At 40.7% G+C, this 20,135-nt stretch overlaps 1 protein-coding gene across 11 annotated transcripts in view; it reads left to right on the top strand.

The window, feature by feature from the left end:
• Positions 1-20,135, top strand: part of UBE2D2 (ubiquitin conjugating enzyme E2 D2) — a 32,850-nt gene extending 12,715 nt beyond the window's left edge. For 4 of the 11 annotated variants that reach the window (XR_013939497.1, XR_013939500.1, XR_013939502.1 and 1 more), the window contains exons 2-9: positions 266-329; positions 3,942-4,010; positions 4,669-4,700; positions 4,791-4,868; positions 4,957-5,062; positions 14,118-14,273; positions 16,555-16,648; positions 18,497-18,551. Coding sequence is in view for 2 of the 11 variants with exons in the window: in XM_080555825.1 (XP_080411951.1) it covers positions 266-329; positions 4,669-4,700; positions 4,791-4,868; positions 4,957-5,062; positions 16,555-16,648; positions 18,497-18,542 (420 nt within the window). In the remaining 9 variants the exon portion in view is untranslated. Of the gene's footprint in view, positions 1-265; positions 330-3,941; positions 4,011-4,668; positions 4,701-4,790; positions 4,869-4,956; positions 5,063-5,606; positions 5,709-14,117; positions 14,274-16,554; positions 16,649-18,496 lie in introns of all 11 variants that reach the window. The other 7 variants (XR_013939495.1, XR_013939501.1, XM_080555825.1 and 4 more) reach the window with 5 other exon arrangements.

Here is a 20,135-nt window from a genome sequence, read left to right as displayed (position 1 = left end):
AGTGCGTGGAGACCTAGGAGAGGTAATGGGTGCATATGCCGAATATTTTACTTTAAATAAAATTGGCTGTCTGGACCACTAGCTCTAAGTTTAGCGAGGTTACCACTCCTGTTGCCTCAGAAAACTCAGTGATGTGAGCATTATGTTCATGAGCAGGACTCCTGTGAAGAGCAAGAATGACAGCCAAAGTGCTACCAGCAGCTTTTTTTAGCAATAACATGATTGGTTTTGAAATTAAATGAAACAAACTGTTCCTGTTTTTTAGGAGTTGAATGATCTGGCACGTGATCCTCCAGCACAGTGTTCAGCAGGGCCGGTTGGTGATGACAGTAAGTATGCTGCTATTTAGCAAACACTTGCAGTCTCTACCTTTTTTCTTTTTTCTTCTAAAGCAGGTTGTCCAGTCTTAGCGAGAAGAACTGGTCTCTGTTGTTTAAGTACTGAAGGCAACTCCATGTACTAATCTTACATTTGTTGCTGTTTTATAATGCCTTCCTTGTGAATCGCTGGAGGTCTGTCGCTTCTGTTTGGTTGGGCAGCTCTGTGTACTTAAGACATTAAGCTGTTTACCTTCCAGAGTAACTGTTCTGGCGCTCTCATCCTGCATGCTGTCTGCAAAAGTTGGAGAACTTCAGTTGCTGCCTGGCCAAACCAGCAAGCAGCCTCATACAGCTATCTGAACGTGTTTGATACCTAAATTATATCTAGTGTAGTCACATGGCCCTGTAGAGGTAAAGCAATCTGCTCCTAGTACTAGATGGTGGTACATCAAATCCGGAGTTAATGGTATCTTACCCGGGAGTTAAAGTAACTGGTGCGTTTCTTGAAAGGGTAACACACAGTCCTTGGAGATGACAAGGTAAAGTGTGAATGGAAGGAAAACTAATTGGTGAATTAAAGCTTGGATCGTGAGGTATTGTTAGATTGGAAAAGCTGCTTGCTCTGTGATTGTTTTGTGCTGTTACAGAGTGCAACAAAGTGTAAGAAATGAAAAAACAAGTTTGGCTCCTCATTTTTAGGCAGGACTTTGCTCAGTCTGGTGTGCTGCTTCAGGACTTCTGAATAAGCAGAATCAGAATGTATGAGTCCTGCTGTAGTGACAGTTCTGTCACTGGATTTGGACGTAGGTGCTCAGGTTTCAGATGAGATATGGGTAGACCGTTCTTAAATCACACGGTACTGTTGTGTTTAAAAACTGCACTCGAATCAGTTGGCTCTGCCAGGCTCCCTACAGGGGATAGCGTACTGGAGGGGATAGTCTAGGACTCTCTGGGCCCATGCATCAGCCGGTAATCTTCCCTGTGCTAGGTTGTTCTCATGGTGTGTCATCTGGACATCTTTTTTTCTGTCCTTTTTGAAGCTCAAAGAGCTGTGTGAAAGCAGTAGACAGTCACTGTTTGAAATCCTACTCTGTTTTTGTTCGTAGTGAGAAGGTCTCCTGTTACCTTGCTTGTGGGATTTTCCTAGAGGAAGGCAAGCTATGTCATGTGACTTGGGTTAAGGATATGTATAAAAACTTCTCTTGTAGTTCCCAGTGATATTCCCCAGTCTGCTTTGGTTAGCTGTGAATGAGGTAGCTTAATTGTTGGCCCCTACTGCACAGCATTTTTGTAAGAGGCCTTTTTTTTAATCTAAACTGAAGTGGTTGCACAAGTTGCTCAGGCTTCTTCTCTATGTTAACTAGGGCTTTTGTACTTTATGGTAAGCTACCTTTTTTATAGCAGCATTAAGCTCTTGGTCATAACTTGGGTAGACAAGATTAGTAAGCTGTCTGATTACAGGAACACTTATAAGTTCAATTTTTCCTTTATAACTTTACCTGAATTTACCCCAGGGCCTATGGTACTTACTTGCATTATGAATTAAATGCCTGATTATTTAGTGTATGAAATGCCTGAGATGAGGAAAGGTGTTTATGCTTTCTTGTAGCAGCTCTGCCATATACAGAAGGCTACATAGGAACGATTTAGTAGACATCCCAGTGAAAACTGTGTTCAAGTTGCATTCCATTGCAACACAGTATCTCTGCCCTGGGTGCTGTTCAGCATAGCATCCAAGCTCAGGGAGTATTTGAGTAGGGAACCCCAGTCTATGTTCTGGGAACTCTAAGCTTAGGTGTTCTTTCTAAAAGAAAAACAGTAGCTGCTAGAAACTTAAATTGAAATAGAAGTCTAAGGCTAGGTTAAAAAAAAAGAATGCTAAACAGTAACATCTCCACTGATTTCAGTATTTTCATTCCTGAATGAATATTGCATTTTGTTTTGAGGGTTTTTAGCAATATTATCAAACTTTGAGTTACTCCATAGCTTTCCTGCTGTTAAAGTGGTATTTCAAAGAAACTTATAGTTGCCTTGAAGGGCGATTACTAAGATGTAGGGCCAGTTTGAGGGTTTTCTTCCCATAAACTTCCAAGTTTGATTTGTGCCATCATAATCAATTTTGTTGTTTCCAAAGTTTATCAAAAGCTGTTCAGATTGTCTGGAGGAGGTGGTAACATAATGTTTATGATTTGAAAGCTTCTTTAAACCTTTCTGTATTCAGCAGTAATGCTCAGTTTTCTTCATGATGCCTTTCTGATAGACCTCTGAAAGCCTCGTACTGTTTAGAGCTAACCCTTTGGATGTGTGTAGCTGAAAAGCAGTGACAGCAACGGACACGTGCCTTCTCTGATAGTGATCCCCATGTTCTAGGTCTGCCTTGGGTTGCCTTGTCAGAATGATGTTTCTCAGGGTTCAGACTTGTGCTGTGCTTTCAAAGCGGTGTTTATGGCTAGTCCAGCTGATGCGAACTGTCCCCATGTGTCAGCGGCTCATCATAAACGCTGGAAGAGGAAAAGCTGCTTCTGCTTCCTGAACTGTAGGGACAGTCTTCTTTCTCTTGGTGAGGTAGCTTTGTCCTCTTAGCTCGCATCCAGCTTCTGTTCTAGGAATATGGTTGGCATTATATTACCAAATTTTAGTATACTTCCAGAGTACTCTGCAGTGGTTTAGTTTACTTCCATCCAAACACGTACCTGTGCTTAGCTATTGAAAGTCAGCAATGCTAGGAGTCAGTGTAAAAGCATTCTTTCTGCATTCTCCTTGGGTTCAGGATGATGACTGGTTATATCAGCATATGTTTTCAGTGTGCAGAGGTACGCAGGTTAACATCCAGCGTTCCGTGTATATTGCAGTACAGTTGTAGTGAATCTTAACCATCGCTTACAGATGCATGTGAAATTCTTGGTTCTTTCGTGATAAGCTCTGCTCCTCACTGGCTTTTTGCCACCCCTCTGTCCTCTTGTTATGTGTTTCTCCCTGTCCAGCTACAGGTGATATGGACTTGCTGTGAACCTTTTAAAATGGGTGAACATCACTTTTGAAGTCATGAGGCATTATCTTGAGTTTCTGACTCTACACTGAATGTACTCTTTCCATGCTAGTTGGTGTTACCAGCTGCAATACCCTTTGTTACAAAACCTGCTGCTTGAACCAACTGCATTTGTACTTCAGTCTTGGCAGGGCTGTTTCTGCTCTGCTTCCTTCTGTTCTTTCTATGAGCTCATATCCAGTTGTATTGTCTGTACAGTGTGTAATTAAAAACTGCTCATGCTAGAGTAGAACATTAGGTGCCACTGTGGGTCAAAGCTACATTTTGGCCTGGGTAGTCATGAAAGCTGTTGACACCAGTTGCAAGTTCGCGGCCGCAGATGGCTTCAGCTTCTGTACCTAAAAGGCTTGCCTTGTGACAGCTGGAGTTTCATGTACGGCTTCTGACTTTTAAAGATCTGATGTAGCAATCTCCGTGCAGAGGGGAGTTTCCCATAGCAGTTGACAAATTTGTGAAGCTGGTGTGTTGCAAACAGGCTAGCGTTAGAGCCTTAGGAGAAAGCAGGAACCCTGAGGCGCGTATTAGGAAATTGTCATACAGATTAACAGCATTGTTTTCCTTATGTTCTGCAGCATAAAGACGTTCTTCACAAGTCTTCTGTATTACCAGATTAAGATGTTCTCTTGGACAGATGCATATGAGTGAGACTCATTTTTTTTCCGTTTAACCTAAAGTATGCTAACATATTACAGTCTCAAGTATTTAGCAGACTCATTCTTGTAAGACTTTTATTGCTTTTCTGCTGCTGCAATGAAACTTTCAGGTTTCTGTGGAAGATAAATGTTCATCAAGATACTGCTGCCTGTAGGTTACTTCTTTACACATGTACAAAGCTTAGGCTTACCCTTTATTCAACTAACAAGCAGTGCAGGAGAGATCCTGTTGAAGAAAAGGATGAGCTTACTCTGCACCTTTGCTGTAGTTCAGTCTGAAAAAGGGTGTTGCAGTTGTTGGAGACTGGGCTTTGATTCAGATGATGGTAGAGCTTCATGGGAAACCACAAAATTGAATGCACAAGTTTGGGTCTGAAGCATTGAATATAACTGGATTTTTATTGTAACAGGATTTCTTGTAGGGTGTAATGTGTGTACCTCCACAACAATCTCAAAGTGTGGATCAAGTGTATATGAAGTGCTGAGTACTTCACTCTTGTCTCTGTTCAGCTCTTTGGCTTGTTTCCCTGCAGCTTTTTGGAAGGTTTTGTTTTTAAAATAGGCTTTTATGTACTGCTTTGTCTTGACGTAAGTAGCTCATTACTTGAGCTTCTCCAAACTGAAGTAAATCTCTCTCTCTTTTCAGTGTTCCATTGGCAAGCTACAATAATGGGACCAGTAAGTATGAGTGCATTGATGTTCATAGTTTTTATGACCAGTCGTCTTATAAAAACTTCTCAAACTGCAATGATTCTTTTTCATTAACAGAATGACAGTCCCTATCAAGGTGGAGTATTTTTCTTGACAATTCACTTCCCAACAGATTATCCCTTCAAACCACCTAAGGTGAGTGGCTTGTACCATACATCTGTTCATTACCATGTGGTGTAATGTACATTTGTGAGCCTACACTGAAATTTTCCTTCTTCTGCAGGTTGCATTTACAACAAGAATCTATCATCCAAATATTAACAGTAATGGCAGCATTTGTCTTGATATTCTACGATCACAGTGGTCCCCAGCACTAACTATTTCAAAAGGTACCTCCAATGCTCACTTAATTTTTCTCTGCTGAAATGAATTACTTATTTAGATTTAGAATGTGAAAGTGCTGTGTTCTTACTATTAACTGCTTCTGTGGTCACAACTTCAGTCTTGTGGTCCCGTGTCCAGCTTATAACAGCTTCTTCACAAGTGCTGGATGCTCTGTCCATCCAATTTCTCTTTGACCACAGGGAGACCGTTTAGTTTTGCTAGTAGATCAGATAAGTCTTTTTTACTTTAAGTGCTTAGTCTTGCAGCTCTCCTCGGGAGATTGTACTTCAGGCTAAATGCTTGAACTATTTAAAAAAAAAAAAGTAGTACATGACAAAGGAAGGTTTTGTTGAAAATGCAAACCAAGTTAGATATGTAAGAAAACAGCTGTGGCCTTAAAAGGCTAACAAATACATGCAGTTCTTATCTCCAACTACATGTGATGTTCTCAGGCGTTTTTTAGTTCAGACAGATGACTCTTGTTGCCTCTCTTGCATATCATAACTGCCTTTTACTGAACTCACGAAAATTCCTACCTTCTCTGTGCAGCTAAAGACATCTGCATTTGTAGAAAGAGATGAAAAGGCAAAACAAAGTTTTGTCTCTTGCCAGAAGTGAATCTGCTAGTGCATGAAGCTGAAAGTCTTCACTGTGAGTTGAAACCTGAAGAAATGGTGTCAGTAAAGGGCAAATGACTGTCAGGTTGCCACAGCTTTCCTTATGAATGCTTTTAGTCAAGTACTAGCTACTGTTAGAAGTACTAAGTTAGTATTAAGTACTAACATTCAGTGACTTAATCAAAACATAACAGCTGGTTATGTTAGAATTCTACAGTTGCAGGGCATGTAATGTGGCCTGGTATGTTATCTGCCTTTGTCATAGGGATTCTGAAGTGGGCATATGCAGTGGGGATGATTAATAGCATGTTTGAAGATACTGGAGAAAATACTAGAATTATGACAGAACAATGGGGCAGTATTATAGAGGCTAGTTGAGGGCATCTGTGGTCTTCGTATTAGTGGCTCTGAGAGCTTTAATCACTCATGAAATAGTTCATAACATGGAATTAATTTTGAAACCTAAATACATTTGCAGTATGCTTCTAATTTTTCCCCAGCTCCATTTTTTCTGCTCTGCCTTGAACTGCTTTCCCTTATCCTCTTCAAACTGCATCCTCGTGGTTTAACTGAAGTAAGCCATGGGATCAGTGTGGCCGTTGTGCTACCTAGTCCCTTCTATCACCATCTCCTCTCCTAGAATATGCTTCCTGAGATTAAGTGCGTTTACTACTGATCGCTTGTCACTCACTGCAGAAGAGTTCATATGAATACACAAACCCCTTCATATAGCACAAAATGCATACAAATCTAACCAGTGAGAAACGTCCTATCAGAGTTCCCTTGGTGGTCATTTTAGGAGGGAGTTAAAGGCAAAAAAAAAAATAAAAATCCTGATGTATGACTTCAAAGAAATTAAGAATCCTTCTGTCAGAAATAGCAGAGGTGTCTTGTCAGAAGGCAGACCAACTTATTAAGGGGTAAGAGCTGACACTTTGAAGCATTCTTGCCTCATGCAAGTACAAAAAAATACCACAAAGGCAACTTCCACTTTCTAGGGTGGATATCTTGTTTTTGGTCAGGCTAGAAGAGTGCCTTTATAGACTTCGGGGCTATTGTAGGTCTCTAGTAACTTCTTGGGTAGCAGAGTAAATTCTTTTGCTGGTAGGAAAAGCTGTTGGGTTAGGTAACTTAAGTGGATAACAGGACTTAAGACATAGGTTAATTCAGCATGAAGCTTCTGTCCCTTTGAAAGCAACGATGGTGGGCATGGGGGAAGGTGTGCTTTCTCTGCTGATACAGAAATCAGGAAAGATAAGAAACAGTTCTAGGAAATAGCTTGTCAAATGCAGCTTCTTCCTTCTGGGGCGTCTGGTAGACCATCAGCAGTTTGTGAACTAGATGCTGCAATTAGTATGTAGTAGCCCAGATTTTGTGCTGCTTTTCATGTTTCCCTGCAAGGGGAAAATGCAGTGACTTCGTTTTAGCCTATAATGTCACTTTCTGGTGGAAATACTGGGGACAATCATGTCAGTACTACCTAATTAGGATAATGTAAGTGGTAAAGGTATGGGTCCTGGATCCTCACACTCTGGAGGATGGTAGGCTGTTACAGAAGGCAGTCCGAGTATCTGGTTTAGGAGCCTACATCTGCTAAGTAAAATAATGCCAAAGCTCAGGCATTAGCTATCAGGACACCTCTACTTCAGACTGCAAAATAAACAAGGAAGTTTCTCTACCACTGTGGTTGTAGAAGTAACTAGCATCTTGGTTTTGCATTTGGCCTTTTGAGTGGTTAACGTTCTGCCTTCGAGTGTTTACTACTCCTAGACTTGTGAAAACGGATTCTGAAGGGCAGGGAGGACAGCACTGAACATCTTGTGAAATAGAGTAACCTTCTTGTGTTAGTCATTTTGAAGTGTTCATTAAAGAGTACTTACTGTAGAACATGAGGCATCTCAGAATGTAATCTTAAACACCTTGGTAGCTACCTTAATGCCAAAGCTTAAGCAGAATGCATAGGCTTAAATAAAAAAAATGTTATCACAATCATCATAAATAAGAACCCCTGCTATCTGGAGCAGTGGAATAAAGTGTCTTCACTTGCTTTTAACTGTTATCAGCCATTGTTTGGGGAAAAACACTACTTCCTCTTGAATATGGCAAGTAGTGTGCAGGAGTTGAGTGTTTAAGTGAAGTACTTCGATAAAGGTCAGGCTAACTTATGCCCCATTCTATTTCTCCCCACTCTGTATTAAGTGTTTTATAAGTAATGCACCGTGGAGCTTGTATTCAGTGCATTGGAAGATCCTGTCTAGTGAGTAACTGGTCTCATTCGCTTAAGAATTTATCTTGCACTGTTCAGACTCTTCCATGCCCAGTGCAGTGAGTTTTCTGTGGTGCTGCTCGTACAGATGTTTTAAAACTGATTTACTAAGACTTTGGGAATTCCCAACTACCCAGCAAACTAAATTAACTTTATCTTCACAGTGCAGGTTTCAAAATGGGGAAGTTTCTGATCATCTTTCTTTGGCTTTTGTCTATTATAATGCTTACCCAAATGACTGGCAGGGGAACAGGACTTTGTCACATAACGCTGGTCTGTAACAATGTGCTGAGCTAGGGTTGTGTGGGAAACTTTTTCTAGCATTTCCAACTCTCTTGCAATTCTATTATATTTACTTTGGCAACTTCCCAGATGTTGCCCTTGCAGCAAAGAAGACTAACGGTGTCCTGGGATGAGTTAGTCCACGCATTGCCTGCAGGTCGAGGGAGGTGATCCTTCTCCTTTGCTCAGCACTGGTGAGGCAGCACCTGGAGTGCTGAGTCCAGTTCTGGGCTCCCCAGTACGAGGGGGACATGGAGCTACTGGAGAGGCCAGCAAGGGGCCATGAAGGTGATGAAGGGACTGGAACATCTCTTCCATGAGGAATGGCTGAGGGAGCAGGGCTGTTCAGCCTGGAGAAGAGGAGGGTTGGGGGATCTTGCCTAGTGTATGTGAAGGGAGGGTGCAAAGAGAAGAGCTAGGCCTTTCTCCATGGTGTCCAGTGACAGGACAGGAGGCAACGGGCGCACGCTGAAACACAAAAGGCTCACTCTGAACATCAGGAAGCTGTGTCTTATTGATGCGGTGACCAAGCATTGGCATGGGTTGCCCAGAGATGTTGTGGAGTCTCTCTTCTAGGAGATGGTCCGGAGTCATCTGGATGTGGTCATATCCCCTTGGCTTTGAGTGGCTCTCCTTGAGTAGGGGTTAGACCAGATGACGTCCAGAGGGGGGAGGCTGCTTGAGGGTCCCTGCAACCTCAGGCAATACACCAAACAAAATTTAATTTTTCTTCTCTAATAACCCATAAACTGTTGAACCGACTTATCAGGAATTTAAATTGCTTTGAAGCAAGAATTTTAAACTTCTTTAAACTGTATTTAAAGGTGTATTTCCTGTGAGGCTGGGTAAGATTGCTGAAAGTTTAAAATGGGACTGTATAATTAAGAAATAGGGTTTGAGTTCAGCAGGGTTGCTTTTGTTTTTCCACATGCATCTTGTCCATTCACAAGTAGAAGCCAGTCATTTGGAAGCTATGTTTTGAAGTTGTTTGACACTGTTCTCGCGGGTACAAGCTTACTGTTTGTCAGAGCTGATGTTGCTTTCAGAAAACTCTATGACTCAAAAGTTTTGAAGGGTCTGAAACTCAAATGTAGTGATTGTATAGGCAAAAACTTCTTGCAGGAGTTGGCTTTCTGACCACTTCGAGGCGACTATTTTGATTCAGTATTGAGATTTTCTAACCTCAGCAGACTTCATGTTCAATTTCTGTCTATGAGAAAAAGTGAAGTGACTTGTTCGAGGTCACTTGGCAATTTGATAAATTCTCAGCTGTAATGAGACTAAAGCACTTAAGGAAAAATAAGAATATAAAGCTTAGTTCTGTAATCTGCTTGATAGCACAGAGGAAGTCGGCTGTTAGAAACATTAGAAACGCTGTCAGCAGTCATACTTCAATATCTCCCAAAATACACTTTCTGAGCTTTTTTTGCTTGTTCACTCATTGTAGTATGCTATTTGGCTGTGCCTGTGCTATACACAAGGATGGACACTGAGCTGCTGCTTTGATATATGCAGTAGTCCTGTGAGCTCTGTCCACTCGAAGTGTGGAGCATAAAGCTAAAAGCTGGATGTTCCTTAAAACCATTGCACGCGTGCCCTGTGCATGTTCTTGGAAGAAAGCCCCTAAGTCTTCGGTGTGTTGGTTCCCCAGACATATCCCTTAACAGCAGCAGAAAGCTGCCAACAGGCCGAAGTAGTACAAACCTAGACATGGAGGTTTTTAGCTGTCAGGTTGGTGGTTAGGAAGGGAGGAACCTTAGCTAGTACAAGAAGTAGGATAGCTGGATTAAAGCCTCTGAAGTGGAGTTATGAATTCCTGAGCTGTGATAGGTGTCCAAAGCTCAGACTTATGCTAGCAGAGGTTTCGTAATCCCCAGAGAAACAGGCTGAACTAAACCTGAGCTGATGAACTTTCTTAGTTGCGTATTCAAAAACATGCATTTGCCTACATGAGCCAGATTAAAAAGCAAAACAGTCTGGCAGAGCCTGTGGCCTGTCCTCTAGAAGGATGACAAATCGCTTTCTATAGCGAGAACTTACTGGCATAGTATCTGTTATTCACCTGGAGCAGAGTGGGCAAGGATGGGCTCATGATACTGGCATGGTGTACAACAGTTGCTACCTTTCTATTTTTATCTTACTGTTCCATGTCACTATGCAAGCTTTTTGATTATATGGTGAACTTGGGACAACTGTGTGACTTCAGTCAGGACTGGTAACTGAGTATGTATCATCCTGCTGTCCTGACAATTTGATGTACAAAGTAACTGTTATCACTTGCCCGGTACTTTAACAAACCTTCTTGGTGCAGATTTGCTTACTTAGTTCCTTAGAAATGGACCTTCCTTTGGTGGGAGAAGACTGGCTTGGTCTGTTGAGGCCTTGTGCCCGATGCAGGAGGTGACTACAGGAATAACCTTCCTTTTAAAAAGTCAGCTGATCTGTTCTCAATCTAGTGATTTGTGTGCTCTTTGCCTTTAACATAGTGAATTTTGACAGGGGTCTTCGTGGAGAGAGCCAAGGCTGTCACTGTTCAGTTTCTGATCTAAGCTGCTTTGGTGCCCAAGGAAACATCTTACTCGTAGATCAACTTTAGATTGACTTATTTTTGTAGAGCAGTAGTAGCACCAAACAGCTGTTGAATCAGAACACCAGTTAAGAAGTTTCTTCCAGGTAGCTCATTATCCTGGAGTTGGAACTTGCTTTTTAATCTCCTTTCTGTGATTCAGCTGGAGATTCCATTGCTCCTCAGTTGCTGCTTCTCCATAAATGGTCTATGGATATGTGCTTTCTGTAGCAAGTTTTATCTGTAATTCCAGCTAGATTTTAGCCTAAGTAGTAGTATAGAGGCTAGTACCCTATATTAAGGGAACAGCTGGAAGTGATGGTTATGAGACCTTTTCTGGCGTGTTCACAAAGTGAATGCTTTGAATTCTGACTTTGGAAGATGACTTCTGTGCTGATACAGTGAAGGTAATCATCAGCTGTTCTCAGTGATCTTTGGGAAGCCTGTGTCTTACAGGTCAGGTTTCGGACTTTGCATCAAAAGCATCTCCATTTCTTAATTAACCAGGATCACTGTCTTAGTACAGAATGATAGGACAGAGCTGGTATTATCCTCTTTGTAGTGCCATGTCTGGAGAAACCAGAAGGTGTGGCTCTAGAGTCTCATGTTGTGCTCTAACAAGGCTTAAATAGAGGCTTTCAGTGGTAACGTGGACTTCACTGTGGTAGGAATAGACCTGGCCATTGTCTCGAACGTCAACACAACGTGTGCAAAGGGTTATACAGCTGCTTCTGATTCCTAACAACCACTGTCAGCAGCAGCTGCATGCCCATGCAGAGGTGTGTCATAACTGCATGATGCACTTGATTATAAAAGTCATCCATGCCATCAGCAGAAGTCAGTTTTGAATAAACTGATGGGTACCTCTGACTTCCCTCTCCTCCTGAGGCTCTAGGAAAGACATTGTTCTGGCTGTGTAGCTTACTCCCTCCAACTGGAGCTGAGGGCGCATGGTTTGTAAAGGAGTCTGTCTACCTCTGTATTATAGGAGCTTGATGTGTCTCCTAGAGTTGTGTGGGCCAATAGCACGTTCCAGTGGGCAGATGGTGGTTTTGTTTTCCATATTGCACGTTTGGCGAGTGCTGGAAGGATCTGTGCATTCATGAATTCTGTCCTCACTAATGACTGAGCTGCTTCATGGCAGAAGAAGCGTAACCATGGAGTTTACATATGGGATTTGCATCTACCTGCGATTTCCATCTGAGGTTTGGCAGAGCAGGAAAGATGAAGTACTTAATGGCAGACAAGGTGGTGATGCAAGAGCACGCTGCAGAAGCCTACTGAGAAGGTGAGGTGAATCTCACAGCAGTAACCTGTAGCTAAGCTTGCTGACAAGCTGTAAATGGCATGATTCTCTGCACATTGAAGCTACCTTGAGAGACTACCCTTGAATTCTGGAGCATTTTATACACTTTAGGGGATGTCTTGCAGTGGAAACTTGGAATAGCATTGTGCAACATGATGTTGGTAGACCTCAGTTGGCTTCAAAGAGTGTTAAGTAAACAGTTGGCTTGAGATAATAAATCTTTATCAATGCTCTAGGTATGGGGAAGCTAAGACCATTAACTTTTTTAGAAACGCTTTAAGAAACACTTTGTTAACAGTCTTTCTCCTTGATTAGTTCTGTTCTCCCCATTCCTTGTTTAGATGTTGTGGAGTACTTGGTCCATGCTAGTTCATAGCAGTAAGAATCCCTCTAAAGGTATAAGCTTTTCTCATTGTCTGCAGTACGTGGGTGGGAATCACAGTTGAAGTGACTTACCTGAATTAAGAGTGAAGAGATGATAAATCCTGTATTATTCAAGGGGTTCAAACCCCTTAACTATTTTGTGTAGTTCTTCAACTTAATTCTGTTGTCACAAGACTTGTTTTTGTGAACATGTACTGTCTTGTGCTAATCTTGGTGTTTACCAGTCAAATGACTACATAAACATCAAGGCTTTACTACGAAATTAATTGCAATAATACTCAACTGCACTGCGGAAGGTGGTCTGCTGATTCTGTTGCAGTGTTATCTTAATTACTCTAATGCATCAAAGAACTTGTATATATACATAGCTGATGCTCTGAGGACTAAGGATTATTTCCTCTTCCCATTTGCATTTGGGTCCTTAAACTTTATGCAAAGGTAATTTTTTTAAGGGGTGTTGGTGGTGGTGTAGAGGCCGCTTACATTGATTGGTCTAAAGCATGTGCATACGTGCTACGTTCTGATGGGAAACCTCAGAAAATTCAGAATTAATTTGTGCAAATAGCTGGGTTCAGCAGGCTATTAAAATGACACCACTTTAATTAAATTCCAGTTAAAAAACTTTTGCTTGCTGAAGCTATACAGATCAAAGATTTGAAGTTGCAAGAAGCCAGGGCAAGCATAATGGACAATAGTTTTTTTTAAAGTCTTCATTAATCAGAAGACCGCTGAATATGGCAGTGCAGCTTGAAACTAAATGATCTAGACCATTTCTTAAAATTTTGGAGTAAGACTTCCTATAATACAAATGAAATACTGCAGAATGAAATCTAGAAATTATTTTTGAAGTTAGTAAATTGCCAGAACTCACTGAAAGCACTTAGGTAGTGATTGAGTTCTAATAAAGGACAACCTCCTCTAGTAAAGAGTATTAGTATTTTTAATGGCCAGCAAGTAACTCATGCCAATAGTTTGTAAGCAGAGAACTAAAACTCTTGGGACACTGATGAACTCTTCCTTTCCTTTCAGGAAAGGAAATGCTGTTGAATGCAGACTTGAGTCTTACCAGACAAAACTGATTTAACATGCAACCCTGGGGGGATTGCTGTAGCTCTGAAGGTCACGAAGCAACACCCTGGTTTTGTCATACTGACTAACAGCTGAACACTGCCTCTGTGGTCTGGTGTTAGAGCAGGTGATGGTGAGAGCAAGGTTGGTGTGAGGTGTGAATGAGGAGCTCCCACTCAGTACCATGAGTGTTGAGCATTAGAGTGGTTGGGGAAGGTAGGCAGAGTGGGCTGACCTGGCTTGTAGCTGGGTTCTGCTGGTGAGGGGTGAGCCATCGTGTTCAAAAAAAAGTCCTTGGCAATTAAAGGACTGGTAAAAGAAGACTTCGTAGAATATCCTAAGTTAGAAGGGAAATGCAAGGAATAGAGTCCAACTACTGGCTCTACACAAGACTACCTAAAAATGAAACCATATTTCTGAGAGTGTTGTCCAAAATGCTTCTTGTATTCTGGCAGGCTTGGTGCTGTGACCAGTGCCATGGGGAGCCTGTTCCAGTGACCCCTGTCTAGGGGAGCAGGTAGAATAGTTGACCAGGAAACTGTGACTGGACTTCCTCCTGTTTCTGTTAAAGGGAGGGGACAGGTGTTAGCTTTTTCACTCATCCTACCATCTGAAGAAACTTCAGTGACCAGTGGATTATCAGTGGAGTCTGACAAGTACAAAGAAATGGGCCACAGGAAAAGAGCTGGAGAAACTGCCTTGTTCAAGCTACACTGACCAGCAGCAGGTGGGTGTAAGGTGGTAGAGATCGCTGTTACTTAACACTAGTGTGAGTCTTGCTCGGTATTCTTGGGGGAAAAACAAAGCTGAAACTGGTGGAAAACACTACAGGTAATAAACCTGCAGCGTATGTTACATTGTCTGCCTTACTCTTCAGCCTTTGTTAAAAGAGAGCAAGCAGTTCAGGACTAGTGGCTTCTACAAGCCTCCAGCAAGCAACTAAAATCTTTATGCTATGGTGGTTCAGTGAGGTATTTGAATTAATGGTCTGAGTGGCAATTGATTGTAGGGAATAAATACTCTCCACTATGTTTGATTACAAGAGAACAGTAGAAAATCACAAGTGCAGAATGAAACTGGAAATAGTCGATTTAAAACTTAAATTCCAGTTGTTCCATGAATAGTTGGTTTATGGAACTTACCGCTGAAAGAGGTGTCTCACATCAAAGTATTTGGGACCTGAAAGGAGTGGATCCTTTAAAGAAAGCCATTTGTAGATGCAGATTTGTGTTGCTAGATGGCACTTCTGATGGTAAGCTGTTGAGGTGTTTTTAGAAATATTACATCTTAAGTGTTAAAGCTGCCCTTTGTTCTAAGGTTACTTTCAGTCGAGACTGTGTGCATGGTCCAAATGCTGTCAGGGTACTAAGACAACCAGTTGAGAGGGTTGAGTACTTCCATATTATTGAGTTAAATATCTTCGACTAATTAGTGGGTCAAAGCTGTTCTTGGTAATTTGCCAGTCATCTCGGAAGTCTTGGTTCTTAATATCACATGTAATGTAGAATATCACCTGTAAGTTGTTGTTTGTCTAGTTGGAGATGGTCAGCTGTTTCCAGTTTACGGTGCTATTCTGACTCAAACCGGAGCAAGATGCTGGAGGAAGAGGTTGTTCTTTACTAATGTGTTCTGAAAGCTTTTAACTTGAAATTCATGATTTTCTAGTGAAGGGTTAGAGAAACATGCAGAAAAACTGACCTGGGTGTTCTCAGCTGGTCTAGCTACTCAGCAATAAGACCTAGCTTTCACTCTTGTTGCACTTGGAGAATCTTCCACAGTGTACATGAATCAGACCTGTTCTCCCCTTTCTCTCTGGCTACATCTAGCCATTCTTTGTTTCGTGGTCTCTCTTCTAAGCTATCTCTATTTAAAAAGTGAGTTGTAGAATGCATGCTGTTCTTTCACTTTTCAGCTGATACCTTTCAGCACACTGGTTGTCTCCTCTATTCCACGTCAGAGTAGCAACTGATGGAAGTTCTAACAGATTAGTGTTCAGTGCCTTCAAACTTAAAACTGCTGTCATTTCCAACTTGCTTGGAGGATGTCTTGTGTCAACTCTGCTGTTATTGATGAAGGGACATACGGAGGGTCATTGTTTGTAACACTTCCAGCTAGTTATAATCAAAGGAATGTTTGGCATTTCTTAGAGGGCAAGAACTCCTTGACGTGCTTCATGTAGTATTGTCCCAATATGTTTTGCTTATAACTTACTGCCTTCTCATCTCTTTGGCTTTGTTGTGAACGTAGGAATGTGCACATGCTATCTGTAGGTTTGCAGACAGTCTCCTGACTCCTTATATGGATGGAGGTTGATGCTACACTAAGCAGCATCATATGGGCGGGATGTGGCTTCTGGAGTACATACAATATATATTTATAGTGAAACTTTAAAGTTCAGGGCTTTGTGGTTGGCGTGAATGCAGTAAGCAGTGCTTTCTTGATTCGTTTGAATACTACCGTAGAATAAATTTTATTTCAGCTTATGCTGAGGAAATAATTGGATAAAGTCTTTTAATTCTCAGCAAGACTAGTGTTATTTTAAACGTCCATTAAGGGTTTGTGAGCAGCTCGTACTTCCTTCATCTTAGATGGATCTCTGCCTTTTGACTTCTGATTAGTGCTTCTGTAAGTCATCAACAATTAGGTTACTTTTTTAGGCAAAGGCTGAGTTTTGAGTGTAGTAACAGCTATATGTTCTGAGAAGGCTTTCAGGTACTGTTTCAAACGGAATACTTCTGCCTTCTGATTATAAGGCTGTAACCAGATACCTTTCCCTAGAAGGTTCCCGGTTGTGGTGGTAGTATTAAAAAAGCTTGTGGTCATTCACAGTTGATTAGTTAAACCAGTTTTCTTCTTCAAATTGTCTTGGCTGAAGTATGTGGGATTAGTGCTCCGTAGCATTTTAAAAAATGATGCTAGTTCTTATGTCTAGAGGGGTAGCAAGCAGGCTGGCTGAATTCTACAGGTGTCTTCAGTACTCTAATGCAGTATTTCTTTTTTCTCCCTAGTACTTTTGTCCATCTGTTCTCTGTTGTGTGATCCCAATCCAGATGATCCTTTAGTGCCTGAGATTGCACGGATCTACAAAACAGATAGAGAAAAGTAAGTATGGAAGCCAAAAATGTATCATAAGCGGAATCCATGCTTAATTAGTAAAGGGGAACTGAAAAGACCTGTTTCTTGGGAAAGTGTGAAAAGTGTTCTGCTGTTCTCACTCTGTATCTGTGGTAGTCTGAGACTCCTGGGTTGAGTAATACAGCCATCTTCACAGCTTTTCATTGCTGTAGGAAAAAGACATACTTGCCAGTGGAAGTGAATTAAGCAGAGGCCTTGTGCTTCTATTGGTTGTTTGTTCCATTTTCATTCTACACAATAGCTTTTCATTAGTGTTGTAGCTGTTAATTACAGGTTTGCTTAATTTAATGAAAATGTGAAGTGAACAATGCAAATGTGTTTCATATGAAACCAAGCTGAATGTGAACAGATTTTAATAGCCTTCATTGTGTGCTTTAATCTTAAATAGCCAGCAGAGGGAGAACAAGTTGCTTTAGTGCAGGAATGTTTCAATGCTATCGGTTGGTGATGGAGTCATGCGAGCAAGGCAATAACAAAAAAAAATTTTCATCTTCATTTGACTCAAGGAAAGAATAAGTGGTATAGAGGTGGGGCGAGAGGACTTGAGCTCTTTCTGAAGTAAAGTTAATATAATGAGAGAACTTCACTAATGCGAAGACTTGAATTGCTTTGTGTAAAAGCAATAGCTTAATTGTGTGAAGTTTCTTATACCTCGCTGTTCCATCTTACCTGTGGTGTTAACTTCTGAAGCTATGTTGTCATCTAATGAGAACAAGATAGGAAGGGAAAGTGATCCATCAACTTGCATGTTTGAGGAAGTGTTAGGAAGTCCATGGATCGTTTCTAATCAGAGTTGCAGGATTTACAGTACATACTTCAAGCCACAGCCAAGTGACTGACTACACTTGCATACTTAATGTAGGGCACTTTTTTTTTGCAAGATTAAGAAACTTTTGTACTCAAATATAACTGGCCTTGCTCCCGAATAGTCTCAGAAAAGTAAAATAATAGTTGTTTTCCCATGTTCATGGGTGCTTTGTCTAATATCTTAAGCTAAAGAACCTTGTCTACAGACTAAATTCCATTACAAAAACTTAGAAAGAAGTTTTCTAGTTACTTATATTGATTTTCTAGTTACTTATATTGACTGTGCTCTTTCTGCAAACTGTAGAACAAGAACAACTTGAATTCTGTTGAGAAACACAGCTGTTATCAGTATTGTAAATGGCAATGACTGCTTTGTTTTACATGACTAACCTGAGCTTCCTCTAGATACGACACTGGCCATAAAGGGTATTCTTCCAAGCCACCTGTAGCTTTTGTACCAGAAGGAGCATATTGTACCTTTAGAATAAAAACTTCTGATGGACAAGTCCTTGTGTCCTGATAGTCAACAGAATATCTAAATTCAGGGTGTAGCATGGAACAAGCCCGTCAGGGTTTGGTAGCCTAGTAAATACCAAGTACTAGGCTTAACTTGATAAGGGAAGAATGATGTGGGAGGGAAACATCCTTTTTTACGGAATGCAGATTTTTAATTTTGGCAATAGTAATTTCCCTGGGGCTACAGTGCTTGGGGGCTGGGAGAGGAGTAGGTAAAAACCTCCTGAAAATACTTCTCAAACGTGCTCTAGTTCTGTTTTGTGGCTTGAATCAGGAAGACCTTGTATACCTCTTGTAAATATGGCAAGCTTCTTATCCATGAACTACTGTGGGTTTTTTCCCCATTTGCCTAATACTTTGGTTTGCTTTGTAATTTTACAAGTTAATGATACTACTGCAGAGTGCAATTTCATGTCATGTGTAGACTAGACTGCTGGAGTTGAAGTATTGTTCAGATGTTATGTTAAGTAAATCCTCTTTTTATACATACAGGTACAACAGAATAGCTCGGGAATGGACTCAGAAGTATGCGATGTAATTAAAGAAATTATTGGATAACCTCTACAAATAAAGATAGGGGAACTCTGAAAGAGAAAGTCCTTTTGATTTCCATTTGACTGCTTTCTATGAGCCCACGCCTCATCTTCCCCTGTGCACATGTTTACCTGATACAGCAGTGCTGCGTGTTGTACATACTTGGAACAACAAAATAGAAATACTGTATTTCCCCGTACCAACATTGACTCCTAGCAGAGAAGTGTGTGTGTGAAAAGCTAGTTCTTCAGTCATAACTTTGTGAGCCTAAAAGCATTCCTTGTTGGTTTAAATTGGGTAATAAAATGTGAATGGGAGACTTACGGTGGATTTCATATTTCTAGGGACGGTGTTGCTGATCCATGAAGGATTTTAAGTGGAATCCTTTTAAACTCATAACAGTTATGAAAGGCCAGGTGAAGAACTTGAAGCTGTTTCTGTATTCATTTTATTCTGAAGGACCGACACCTTAGGTAAATGTTATGACCAATGAGAGAAACTGTACCCACATCCTGTGTTTAAGGTCTAAGTTTAACCGGTCAACATTTAAATGGATTGGAGCTATTAGTGCATCAAGTGATGTTGATTTGTTTCAACTCTCTCCCCTCCTTCATACTCTTTTTGGTTTGTATGTGGTTTCTCAGTTAATACATAGCTAATAGCTCTTATTTTTCTTAAGTTTTTTAACTGCTTAGGTCTTTCTGGATGTAAGGGTAAAAAATCCATTTGACAGAAAACTTGTGTATATTTAAAGACCCAACTGCTCCCCTGGAGCTTGTACGTTCAAGAATGATTAATCTGTGTAATAAACTGATTACTACAGTCATTACATATAACTTTGTGTGAATAGGCTTTTAATTATTAAGAGCAGTTTGTTACAGGCTAAAACTAATGGTGGATTTGATTTCTCTAGAACTTTTGCATTCACAAATGGTTGCATTTGAAAATCATGAAGTGATTTGGTTTGCATCACACAAGGCTATGCACCTGAACAAGACAACCATAAGCTTAAGCACTTACATGAAATCAGGATGTGTAGTGTGCCAGGAACTTGACTGTTAAAACCAAATAAGCAGTTTACTAAATGAATGACATTTTACAAAGCCTAATGGTATTATTCCCACTTGCATGGGACCTAACACAATGCATATGTACTGTAGGTAAGTGAAACCTTATGTAACTAAAATAATGGATGTAAAAGGGTATTAAAAACAAACTACCAAACACATCAGCACAAACTTTCATAAAATGTAGCTTTTACATAATTACTTTGCACTAAACATTTGCAAATGTTCATACACTTTTAAATTGTACTTGTATGTGTCTTTTTTGAACAAAGTCTTCACTTGAATCTAGTGAAAAATGTAGTTTGAAACTTTTCTTTGTATACGAAGTGTATTTGCCAGCATCATTCGTGTGAAATAGGTGAGTCTGCAAGTTTCTCCTCTTAGTACAATTGTAAACAAAGCCATCAACTATAAAGGAGAGGCTGTGGCCTCCAGCTTTCCAGCCACAGGGGTGTGTCCCATCCATTTTCAAATGCATCTTTACACTCTTGCACAAATGAGGAATAAATGTCCACTGCCTTTGGTCTAAA

This window comes from Anser brachyrhynchus (genome assembly GCF_964034855.1).
Source record: "Anser brachyrhynchus genome assembly, chromosome: 14".
In the NCBI taxonomy this organism is placed as follows: domain Eukaryota; kingdom Metazoa; phylum Chordata; class Aves; order Anseriformes; family Anatidae; genus Anser; species Anser brachyrhynchus.
Note: the sequence above shows the minus strand (reverse complement) of the source record. Positions and strands in the feature narration are given on the sequence as shown.